The sequence below is a fragment of the Hyperolius riggenbachi genome, chromosome 2 (genome assembly GCF_040937935.1).
Source record: "Hyperolius riggenbachi isolate aHypRig1 chromosome 2, aHypRig1.pri, whole genome shotgun sequence".
NCBI lineage: Eukaryota > Metazoa > Chordata > Amphibia > Anura > Hyperoliidae > Hyperolius > Hyperolius riggenbachi.
The window spans coordinates 567,040,874-567,054,097 of NC_090647.1; the positions used below are offsets into that span (position 1 = coordinate 567,040,874).

Sequence of the window (13,224 nt, forward strand, 5' to 3'; positions counted from 1 at the left end):
TGTCACAGAGTGCTCCGGTGAATGTGGAGGTGACGTGACGTCTGGTGTCCGCAGGACCCTCTGCTCACAGACACGAGACACGCTTAAATCCCCCAGCGAGTTCTCTCCGTCTGACTTACTCCAAATACTTAAAGTGTACTGGAGCTGAAGTTCAGGCACGAAATCAGATACTTACCTAAAGAGAGGGAAGCCCCAGGATGCTATTGAGGCTTTCCTCTCTATTCTAATGTCCCCCGTCACTGAGCGTGGCCCCCCGGAAGATTAGCGGCAAGGCATTGTCGCTAATAACATCAGGGCTGTGCAGCTTCTCTTCCTTATTCATGGCCGCGGAATAGCTGACTGAGCTCAACTGCGCATGTGCAGTGGGCTGGGGACGTGGGCTTCGTGCTACTGCGCATGAGCGGGCGAGCAGGCAGGCAGGCAGGCGCGGCTACAGTGCAGCCATGAACAAGGAAGAGGAGCTGCGTGGTCCGATTCAGAGGGGGAGCCGCGCTCAGCAACGGGTGGCTGCCGACAAGGGAGAGAAGCCTCTACAGAATCCTGAGCTTCCCTCTCTGCAGGGCAAGAGCTCGTTTTGAACCGGAGATTCAGCTCAGCATCACTTTAAATAACTAATGCTAGTTGTGCACTTACGGTACAATTTTCAGTGAAGATTCGGATTGGCACAAAATACACCTCCTTGATGTCCCAAATCGACTGCGAAAGATTCTAAAGGTGAACACTTCCCAAGAACAGTGTTGCCAACTCATCCCTTTAAATACGGACGCTTATGAATTATACATGTCCTGTGGCTAGTTAGATGCAGTTTAGGCACTGATTATGTGTGAGAAGCCCCAGAACCTGTGTAACTTAGATGTGTCAGTATTTAAATATGGATGAGTTGGCAACCCTGCCCAAGAATTCGATTGAAGGTCAGAGGAATATGGAGGCTGACATATTTATTTTCCTTTACACAATGCAGGTTGCCTGGCTGTCCTGCTGATCCTCGGCCTCTAATACATGCTTGTTTCTGGTGTGCTTCAGACTCTGATTCCAGACAGATCAGCAGGACAGCCAGGCAACTGGTATTGCTAAAGAGGAAATAAATATGGCAGCTTCTAAATTCCGCTCACTTCGGTTTTAACAAAACTGTAAAAGCTGACCACACACAGTACAAATCGATCACTCTATCCACTGAGCAATTAGCCAGATGTATGGAGCTTGAGGCAGATCTTCTGTGCGCCTCATAGAAGCTCTCTGACATTCAGATAATTCTGTAGTGAGTAAACTAAGCGTATATTGTACCCAGATTGAAACTCAGCCAATCAAAACCAGCGAATTGAACCCAAATCTGATCTGCATACAATTTGCATGTACACAGAAATGATTGGCATCTATAACGTTGCAATCATCTTCCTTGCTTGGTCAGAGCGGTCAGAAGACGCCAACCTCCTTGGATGACCCGATTGCTGATTGACGTATGAATGACAACGTATGATCAGGAAATCTGCTGAATAATGCAGGGACTGAGGTCCTGTGGGGAGGACACACGATAATTACCCGATTTAGAGTCATCTGGAGGAATCTGGGTGAACGGTGATCTGAGGGCACTGTGTGTGTGTACAGTATAAACGCTGGCACCGGTGCCACCAACATGACATCACCGCTCTGTAGTCAGGATATCAGCCAGCCGAGAGCGGGCCAGTCACATGGCTGCAGCCATATGTGTGTCATCCCCTCTCACCCACCTCCTTCCCCCTGCAGTGCCCCTCCTGGAAGCCTGCCCCCCTTCCATCTCCCCTCCAGTGCCCCCTTGTGGAAGTCTGCCCCCCCCACCCCAATCTCCACCCCCCCTGCAGTGCCCCCTGGTGGCAGCCTGCTTCCCTCTGATCTCACTCCTCCTGCTTGCAGTGCCCCCTCCTGGCAGTTTGCTGCCCCCCCACGCAGCAGTTTGCCCCTATCCGATCGTCGTCCCCCCCGCTGCAGCCTGCTCCCTCCCATCTCCCCCCCCCCCCAGCAGTGCCCCCCTGGCAGCCTGCCCCCCTCCGATCTCCACCTCGCAGGCAGCTAATGACAGGCAGCTGGCAGAAGCCCTCACCAGCCTCCTACTGTGCTGCAAGACTCGCTAGAGTGAAAAGCTTTTAATTGCCATTAGACGGAGCTGTGAGTGGCTGGCACACATGATGGCACAGAGAGCTCAGCGGGTCACAAGGGCTGGGGGAGGAGGAGGGAGAGAAGGAATACAGAGAGAGAAGAGAGAGGAGGCGAATAGAAAGAAGAGCCTGACCCAGACATCATCATACACTGTATATACAGCCTCATATCAAAACACACACACACACTGTACACACACACACACACACACTGTACACACACACACACACACACACTGTACACACTGTACACACACACACACACACACACACACACTGTACACACACACACACACACACACTGTACACACACACACACACACTGTACACACACACACACGCACACACACTGTACACACACACACACACACTGTACACACACACTGTACACACACACTGTACACACACACACACACACACACACACACACACACACACACACACACACACACACACACACACACAAGCTTCATATCACCCGGCTACCAGTCTATACCTGTACCCATCATACACTGTATATACAGCCTCATATCACCCGGCTACCAGTCTATACCTGTACCCATCATACACTGTATATACAGCATCATATCACCCGGCTACCAGTCTATACCTGTACCCATCATACACTGTATATACAGCATCATATCACCCGGCTACCAGTCTATACCTGTACCCATCATACACTGTATATACAGCTTCATATCACCCGGCTACCAGTCTATACCTGTACCCATCATACACTGTATATACAGCATCATATCACCCGGCTACCAGTCTATACCTGTACCCATCATACACTGTATATACAGCTTCATATCACCCGGCTACCAGTCTATACCTGTACCCATCATACACTGTATATACAGCTTCATATCACCCAGCTACCAGTCTATACCTGTACCCATCATACACTGTATATACAGCATCATATCACCCGGCTACCAGTCTATACCTGTACCCATCATACACTGTATATACAGCTTCATATCACCCGGCTACCAGTCTATACCTGTACCCATCATACACTGTATATACAGCTTCATATCACCCGGCTACCAATCTATACCTGTACCCATCATACACTGTAAATACAGCATCATATCACCCGGCTACCAGTCTATACCTGTACCCATCATACACTGTATATACAGCTTCATATCACCCGGCTACCAGTCTATACCTGTACCCATCATACACTGTATATACAGCTTCATATCACCCGGCTACCAGTCTATACCTGTACCCATCATACACTGTATATACAGCATCATATCACCCGGCTACCAGTCTATACCTGTACCCATCATACACTGTATATACAGCATCATATCACCCGGCTACCAGTCTATACCTGTACCCATCATACACTGTATATACAGCATCATATCGCTGGCTACCAGTCTATACCTGTACCCATCATACACTGTATATACAGCATCATATCACCCGGCTACCAGTCTATACCTGTACCATCATACACTGTATATACAGCATCCTATCACCAGGCTACCAGTCTATACCTGTACCCATCATACACTGTATATACAGCTTCATATCACCCGGCTACCAGTCTATACCTGTACCCATCATACACTGTATATACAGCTTAATATCACCCGGCTACCAGTCTATACCTGTACCCATCATACACTGTATATACAGCATCATATCACCCGGCTACCAGTCTATACCTGTACCCATCATACACTGTATATACAGCATCATATCACCCGGCTACCAGTCTATACCTGTACCCATCATACACTGTATATACAGCATCATATCACCCGGCTACCAGTCTATACCTGTACCCATCATACACTGTATATACAGCTTCATATCACACAGCTACCAGTCTATACCTGTACCCATCACACACTGTATATACAGCATCATATCACCCGGCTACCAGTCTATACCTGTACCCATCATACAATGTATATACAGCTTCATATCACACAGCTACCAGTCTATACCTGTACCCATCATACACTGTATATACAGCATCATATCATCTGGCTACCAGTCTATACCTGTACCCATCATACACTGTATATACAGCATCATATCACCCGGCTACCAGTCTATATCTGTACCCATCATACACTGTATATACAGCTTCATATCACCCGACTACCAGTCTATACCTGTACCCATCATACACTGTGTATACAGCTTCATATCACCCGGCTACCAGTCTATACCTGTACCCATCATACACTGTATATACAGCTTCATATCACCCGGCTACCAGTCTATACCTGTAGCCATCATACACTGTATATACAGCATCATATCACCCGGCTACCAGTCTATACCTGTAGCCATCATACACTGTATATACAGCATCATATCACCCGGCTACCAGTCTATACCTGTACCCATCATACACTGTATATACAGCATCATATCACCCGGCTACCAGTCTATACCTGTACCCATCATACACTGTATATACAGCTTCATATCACCAGGCTACCAGTCTATACCTGTACCCATCACACACTGTATATACAGCATCATATCACCCGGCTACCAGTCTATACCTGTACCCATCACACACTGTATATACAGCTTCATATCACCCGGCTACCAGTCTATACCTGTACCCATCATACACTGTATATACAGCTTCATATCACCCGGCTACCAGTCTATACCTGTACCCATCATACACTGTATATACAGCTTCATATCACCCGGCTACCAGTCTATACCTGTACCCATCACACACTGTATATACAGCATCATATCACCCGGCTACCAGTCTATACCTGTACCCATCATACACTGTATATACAGCATCATATCATCCGGGTACCAGTCTATACCTGTACTGATCATACACTGTATATACAGCTTCATATCACACAGCTACCAGTCTATACCTGTACCCATCATACACTGTATATACAGCTTCATATCACCCGGCTACCAGTCTATACCTGTACCCATCATATACTATATACAGCATCATATCACCCGGCTACCAGTCTATACCTGTACCCATCATACACTGTATATACAGCTTCATATCACCCGGCTACCAGTCTATACCTGTACCCATCATACACTGTATATACAGCTTCATATCACCCGGCTACCAGTCTATACCTGTACCCATCATACACTGTATATACAGCTTCATATCCCCCGGCTACCAGTCTATACCTGTACTCATCATACACTGTATATACAGCTTCATATCACACAGCTACCAGTCTATACCTGTACCCATCATACACTGTATATACAGCATCATATCACCCGGCTACCAGTCTATACCTGTACCCATCATACACTGTATACACAGCTTCATATCACCCGGCTACCAGTCTATACCAGTACCCATCATACACTGTATATACAGCTTCATATCACCCGGCTACCAGTCTATACCTGTACCCATCATACACTGTATATACAGCTTCATATCACCCGGCTACCAGTCTATACCTGTACTCATCATACACTGTATATACAGCTTCATATCACACAGCTACCAGTCTATACCTGTACCCATCATACACTGTATATACAGCATCATATCACCCGGCTACCAGTCTATACCTGTACCCATCATACACTGTATATACAGCTTCATATCACCCGGCTACCAGTCTATACCAGTACCCATCATACACTGTATATACAGCATCATATCACCCGGCTACCAGTCTATACCTGTACCCATCATACACTGTATATACAGCTTCATATCACCCGGCTACCAGTCTATACCTGTACCCATCATACACTGTATATACAGCATCATATCACCCGGCTACCAGTTTATACCTGTACCCATCATACACTGTATATACAGCTTCATATCACCCGGCTACCAGTCTATACCTGTACCCATCATACACTGTATATACAGCTTCATATCACCCAGCTACCAGTCTATACCTGTACCCATCATACACTGTATATACAGCTTCATATCACCCGGCTACCAGTCTATACCTGTACACATCATACACTGTATATACAGCATCATATCACCCGGCTACCAGTCTATACCTGTACCCATCATACACTGTATATACAGCTTCATATCACCCGGCTACCAGTCTATACCTGTACCCATCATATACTATATACAGCATCATATCACCCGGCTACCAGTCTATACCTGTACCCATCATACACTGTATATACAGCTTCATATCACCCGGCTACCAGTCTATACCTGTACCCATCATACACTGTATATACAGCTTCATATCACCCGGCTACCAGTCTATACCTGTACCCATCATACACTGTATATACAGCTTCATATCACCCGGCTACCAGTCTATACCTGTACCCATCATATACTATATACAGCATCATATCACCCGGCTACCAGTCTATACCTGTACCCATCATACACTGTATATACAGCTTCATATCACCCGGCTACCAGTCTATACCTGTACCCATCATACACTGCATATACAGCATCATATCACCCGGCTACCAGTCTATACCTGTACCCATCATACACTGTATATACAGCTTCATATCACCCGGCTACCAGTCTATACCTGTACCCATCATACACTGTATATACAGCATCATATCACCCGGCTACCAGTCTATACCTGTACCCATCATACACTGTATATACAGCATCATATCACCCGGCTACCAGTCTATACCTGTACCCATCATACACTGTATATACAGCATCATATCACCCGGCTACCAGTCTATACCTGTACCTATCATACACTGTATATACAGCTTCATATCACCTGGCTACCAGTCTATACCTGTACCCATCATACACCGTATATACAGCATCATATCACCCGGCTACCAGTCTATACCTGTACCCACCATATACTGTCAGAGACCGGTGCTGCGGTCTTGGACAAGACTCATAGGTCGGGTCAGTCGGGGGTGGGGCTTTTGGCAGACGGTTCTCGCTCTCCGCTGTCGGCAGGGGGGGGGGGGGGGGGTCTGGCCGGCCAGCCGCTCGTTGCAGTGGTGGGGGTAGGCGCTCCTTAAGAAATGGATATACCACCTTGTCTTTAACCTCCTCAGCAGTACTGACAGATATATCCATCAAAAAAATCCTGCTGTGAATAGTATAAACGTGCATACACAGCAATACTCTCCTGCACTGTATACTAGACCCTTGCTTGACACATTTTGGCAAGTTACAGAAAAAAAAAAGTTTTAAAAATACATTTTATCACTTTCTGCACAGAAATCCTGGGGAAATTGAACGTCAGGGAGGTAGTGTATGATAAACTATTAAAAAAAAAAAGTCTACTCGTGTTTAAAAAAATAGCTTGTTTGTATTGTATAAATTGATCTTAGTAAGCCACTGTATTTGGCAGTAGGATGGAATAAAAAAAAAAAAAAGAAAAAGAAAAAAAGATGCACTTGTGTACTGCTGCATGCATTCTGCCCGCAAGCGCAGAGCTGACCCATTCACTGTCAGTGGATGGGATCAGTAGTGCAGGAGGTAGCAGCGCAGATGGCGTGCGATCGTACGCGTTGCATCTGCGCTGCATAGATGTGAATGAGGCCTACGGGGCTACAAAAGGACTAAAAAGCCCTCTTTCTAGAATGCCATGGAAAATAAACGTTTGCCTTCTGAAAACAGAAAGAATTTGCGATTATTCAGGTTGGAGTGGGCATATGAGGTCTCCCACAATGCATCACTGCAGAATATGCAAATCATCCTTTGCTGTCTCGAAAGCTCCCTCATGAGGAGATGGACTAGTCCAAAACCTATTGGTTCTTTCAATTTTAAACTGCTTATTTTATTCGCTGGAGTGGTCCTCAAGCCACAGTATTCCCAACCAATGACTGGCTTCATCACTGAGCTTCTGGTGTTGGCATACTGGATCACATCATGGTTGCATTAGTAAATGCAATGAAGGCTTCCCTTCACCTCAATGGGGAGATGCAAACTACCGCCGGTACAAAGACTCAAGATCCGATCAGACGGTTTTTTTTGAAAAACTTTTTATATTATTCCAAACACATCACCACTGTTGTCTCCTCCCCTCCTCTACGGCCACCTGTAGGGGGCGTCACCACTGTTGCCTCCTCCCCTCCTCTATGGCCACCTGTACGGGGCATCACCACTACTGTCACCTCCCCTCCTCTATGGCCACCTGTAGGGGCGTCACCACTACTGTCCCCTCCCCTCCTCTATGGCCACCTGTAGGGGTGTCACCACTGCTGTCCCCTCCTCTACGGCCACCTGTAGGGGCGTCACCACTACTGTCACCTCCCCTCCTCTATGGCCACCTGTAGGGGATGTCACCACTGCTGTCCCCTCCCCTACGGCCACCTGTAGGAGCGTCACCACTACCGTCCCCTCCCCTCCTCTATAGCCACCAGTAGGGGATGTCACCACTGCTGTCCCCTCCCCTCCTCTACGGCCACCTGTAGGGGGCGTCACCACTACTGTCCCCTCCCCTCCTCTATGGCCACCTGTACGGGGCGTCACCACTACTGAACCCTCCCCTCCTCTATGGCCACCTGTAGGGGATGTCACCACTGCTGTCCCCTCCCCTCCTCTACGGCCACCTGTAGGGGGCGTCACCACTACTGTCCCCTCCCCTCCTCTATGGCCACCTGTAGGGGCGTCACCACTGCTGTCCCCTCCCCTATGGCCACCTGTATGGGGCGTCACCACTGCTGTCCTCTCCCCTCTATGGCCACCTGTACGGGGCGTCACCACTACTGTCCCCTCCCCTCCTCTATGGCCACCTGTAGGGGGCGTCACCACTGCTGTCTCCTCCTCTATGGCCACCTGTATGGGGCGTCACCACTGCTGTCTCCTCCTCTATGGCCACCTGTAGGGGGCGTCACCACTGCTGTCCCCTCCCCTCTATGGCCAACTGTAGGGGGCGTCACCACTGCTGTCCCTTCCCCTCCTCTATGGCCACCTGTAGGGGCGTCACCACTACTGTCCCCTCCCCTCCTCTATGGCCACCTGTAGGGGCGTCACCACTGCTGTCCTCTCCCCTCTATGGCCACCTGTAGGGGATGTCATCACTGCTGTCCCCTCCCCTCCTCTACGGCCACCTGTAGGGGATGTCACCACTGCTGTCCCCTCCCCTACGGCCACCTGTAGGGGGCGTCACCACTGCTGTCCCCTCCCCTCCTCTATAGCCACCAGTAGGGGATGTCACCACTGCTGTCCCCTCCCCTCCTCTACAGCCACCTGTAGGGGGCGTCACCACTACTGTCCCCTCCCCTCCTCTATGGCCACCTGTAGGGGGTGTCACCACTGCTGTCCCCTCCCCTATGGCCACCTGTATGGGGCGTCACCACTGCTGTCTCCTCCTCTATGGCCACCTGTAGGGGCGTCACCACTGCTGTCCCCTCCCCTCTATGGCCAACTGTAGGGGGCGTCACCACTGCTGTCCCCTCCCCTCCTCTATGGCCACCTGTAGGGGCGTCACCACTGCTGTCCCCTCCCCTCCTCTATGGCCACCTGTAGGGGCGTCACCACGGCTGTCCTCTCCCCTCTATGGCCACCTGTACGGGGCGTCACCACTACTGTCCCCTCCTCTACGGCCACCAGTAGGGGCGTCACCGCTGCTGTCCCCTCCCCTCTATAGCCACCTGTAGGGGGCGTCACCACTGCTGTCCCCTCCCCTTCTCTATGGCCACCTGTATGGGGCGTCACCACTGCTGTCCCCTCCCCTCCTCTATGGCTACCTGTAGGGGGCGTCACCACTGCTGTCCCCTCCCCTATAGCCACCTGTCGGGGGCGTTGCCCTCCCGCCTGCTCACCTCCTTGATCTTGTCCCGTTTCTCCCGGATGTCGGGATCGCCGGGGTCGCCACTCTTCAGCTCTGGAAGGTTGGGAACGGGAGCCAGCGGCAGCGGAGGATTGTCCTTCTTCTTCATCTCCTCCATCAGCTTGTTCTTCTCGGTCTGGATCTCCGCCCGGATCTCCTCCCGAGACTTCTTCAGCTTCTCCTTGGCCTCCTGGAGGGCGCGCTCGTGGTCCGCACGGATCTTATTCCGCAGCTGCTCCTCGTCCTCCCTGCAACACACAACCATGCAGATCAATATCATACAATGCACCATATTATTACTATGTATTTATATACAGTAGCACTGACATCTTCTGCTTCACTGTACAGAGTACATAGTCATGTCACTGACTGTCCTCAGAGGAGCTCACACTCTAATCCTACCATAGTCGTAGTCTAATGTCCTACCATATTATTATTATGTATTTATATAGCACTGACATCTTCTGCAGCACTTTACAGAGTACATAGTCATGTCACTGACTGTCCTCAGAGGAGCTCACACTCTAATCCTACCATAGTCGTAGTCTAATGTCCTACCATATTATTATTATGTATTTATATAGCACTGACATCTTCTGCAGCACATTACAGAGTACATAGTCATGTCACTGACTGTCCTCAAAGGAGCTCACAGTCTAATCCTTCTATAGTCATAGTGTAATGTCCTATCATATTATTCTTATTATGTATTTATATAGCACTGACATCTTCTGCAGCACTTTACAGAGTACATAGTCATGTCATTGACTGTCCTCAGAGGAGCTCACACTCTAATCCTACCATAGTCATAGTCTAATGTCCTACCATATTATTATTATGTACCGTATTTATATAGCACTGACATCTACTGCAGCAGATTACAGAGTACACAGTCATGTCACTGACTGTCCTCAGAGGAGCTCACACTCTAATCCTACCATAGTCAGTCTAAATGGCCCACCATATTATTACTATGCATTTATATACAGTGGCTTGCAAAAGTAATCGGCCCCCTAAGTTTTCCACATTTTGTCATATTACTGCCACAAACATGAATCAATTTTATTGGAATTCCACATGAAAGACCAATACAAAGTGGTGTACACATGAGAAGTGGGACGAAAATCATACACGATTCCAAACATTTTTTACAAATCAATAACTGCAAAGTGGTGCATGCGTAATTATTCAGCCCCCTGAGTCAATACTTTGTAGAACCACGTTTTGCTGCAATTACAGCTGCCAGTCTTTTAGGGTATGTCTCTACCAGCTTTGCACATCTAGAGACTGAAATCCTTGCCCATTCTTCTTTGCAAAACAGCTGCAGCTCAGTCAGATTAGATGGACAGCGTTTGTGAACAGCAGTTTTCAGATCTTGCCACAGATTCTCGATTGGATTTAGATCTGGACTTTGACTGGGCCATTCTAACACATGGATATGTTTTGTTTTAAACCATTCCATTGTTGCCCTGGCTTTATGTTTAGGGTCATTGTCCTGCTGGAAGGTGAACCTCCGCCCCAGTCTCAAGTCTTTTGCAGACTCCAAGAGCTTTTCTTCCAAGATTTGGCTCCATCCATCTTCCCATCAACTCTGACCAGCTTCCCTGTCCCTGCTGAAGAGAAGCACCCCCAGAGCATGATGCTGCCACCACCATATTTGACAGTGGATGATGTGTTCAGAGTGATGTGCAGTGTTAGTTTTCTGCCACACATAGCGTTTTGCATTTTGGCCAAAACGTTCCATTTTGGTCTCATCTGACCAGAGCACCTTCTTCCACATGGTTGCTGTGTCCCCCACATGGCTTGTGGCAAACTGCAAACGGGACTTCTTATGCTTTTCTGTTAACAATGGCTTTCTTCTTGCCACTCTTCCATAAAGGCCAACTTTGTACAGTGCATGACTAATAGTTGTCCTATGGACAGAGTCTCCCACCTGAGCTGTAGATCCTTGCAGCTCATCCAGAGTCACCATGGGCCTCTTGACTGCATTTCTGATCAGCGCTCTCCTTGTTAGGCCTGTGAGTTTAGGTGGACGGCCTTGTCTTGGTAGGTTTACAGTTGAGCCATACTCCTTCCATTTCTGAATGAGCGCTTGAACAGTGCTCCGTGGGATGTTCAAGGCTTTGGAAATCTTTTTGTAGCCTAAGCCTGCTTTAAATTTCTCAAAAACTTTATCCCTGACCTGTCTGGTGTGTTCTTTGGACTCCATGGTGTTGTTGCTCCCAATATTCTCTTAGACAACCTCAGAGGCCGTCACAGAGGAGCTGTACTTGTACTGATATTAGATCACACAGGTGCACTCTTTTTAGTCATTAGCACTCATTAGGCAATGTCTATAGGCAACTGACTGCACTCAGATCAAAGGGGGCCGAATAATTATGCACACACCACTTTGCAGTTATTGATTTGTAAAAAATGTTTGGAATCATGTATGATTTTCGTTCCACTTCTCATGTGTACACCATTTTGTGTTGGTCTTTTACGTGGAATTCCAATAAAACTGATTCTTGTTTGTGGCAGTAATAGGACAAAATGTGGAAAACTTCAAGGTGGCCGAATACTTTTGCAAACCACTGTAGCACTGACATCTCCTGCAGCACATAACAGAGTATATAGTCATGTCACTGACTGTCCTCAGAGGAGCTCACACTCTAATCCTACCATAGTCACGGGTGTAATGTCCTACCATATTATTATTATGTATTTATATAGCACTGACATCTTCTGCAGCACATTACAGAGTACATAGTCATGTCACTGACTGTCCTCAGAGGAGCTTACACTCTAATCCTACCATAGTCATAGTCTAATGTGCTACCATATTATTATTATTATGTATTTATATAGCACTGACATCTCCTGCAGCACATTACAGAGTATATAGTCATGTCACTGACTGTCCTCAGAGGAGCTCACACTCTAATCCTACCATATAGTCATAATCTAATGTCCTACCATATTATTACTATGCATTTATATAGCACTGACATCTTCTGCAGCACATTACAGAGCACAGTCATGTCACTGTCCTCAGATGAGCTCACAATCTAATCCTACCATATAGTCATAATCTAATGCAGTGTTCTCCCCAGGCTCTTTTAGCCGGGTGCTCCACCCGGCTAGATTTGGTGACCACCCGGCTGTCATCGGCTCACCTCCTATGCTGTAAGCAGAGTTGCCCTGCATTTTCATCTCAACCCACCCGGCTACTTTTTCATGCCACCCGGCTATTATTTCATGCCACCCGGCTGGAAAAAAATTCTGGGGAGAACACTGTAATGTCCTACCATATTATTATGTATTTATATAGCACTGACATCTTCTGCAGC

At 47.9% G+C, this 13,224-nt stretch overlaps 1 protein-coding gene across 1 annotated transcript in view; it reads right to left on the reverse strand.

Moving 5' to 3' along the window:
- Nucleotides 1-13,224, reverse strand: part of MAN1A2 (mannosidase alpha class 1A member 2) — a 129,290-nt gene that overhangs the window by 32,984 nt on the left and 83,082 nt on the right. Inside the window, exon 2 of the mRNA XM_068270998.1 lies at nt 9,888-10,143. Within this exon, the coding sequence (XP_068127099.1) occupies nt 9,888-10,143 (256 nt within the window). The remainder of the gene's footprint in view (nt 1-9,887; nt 10,144-13,224) is intronic.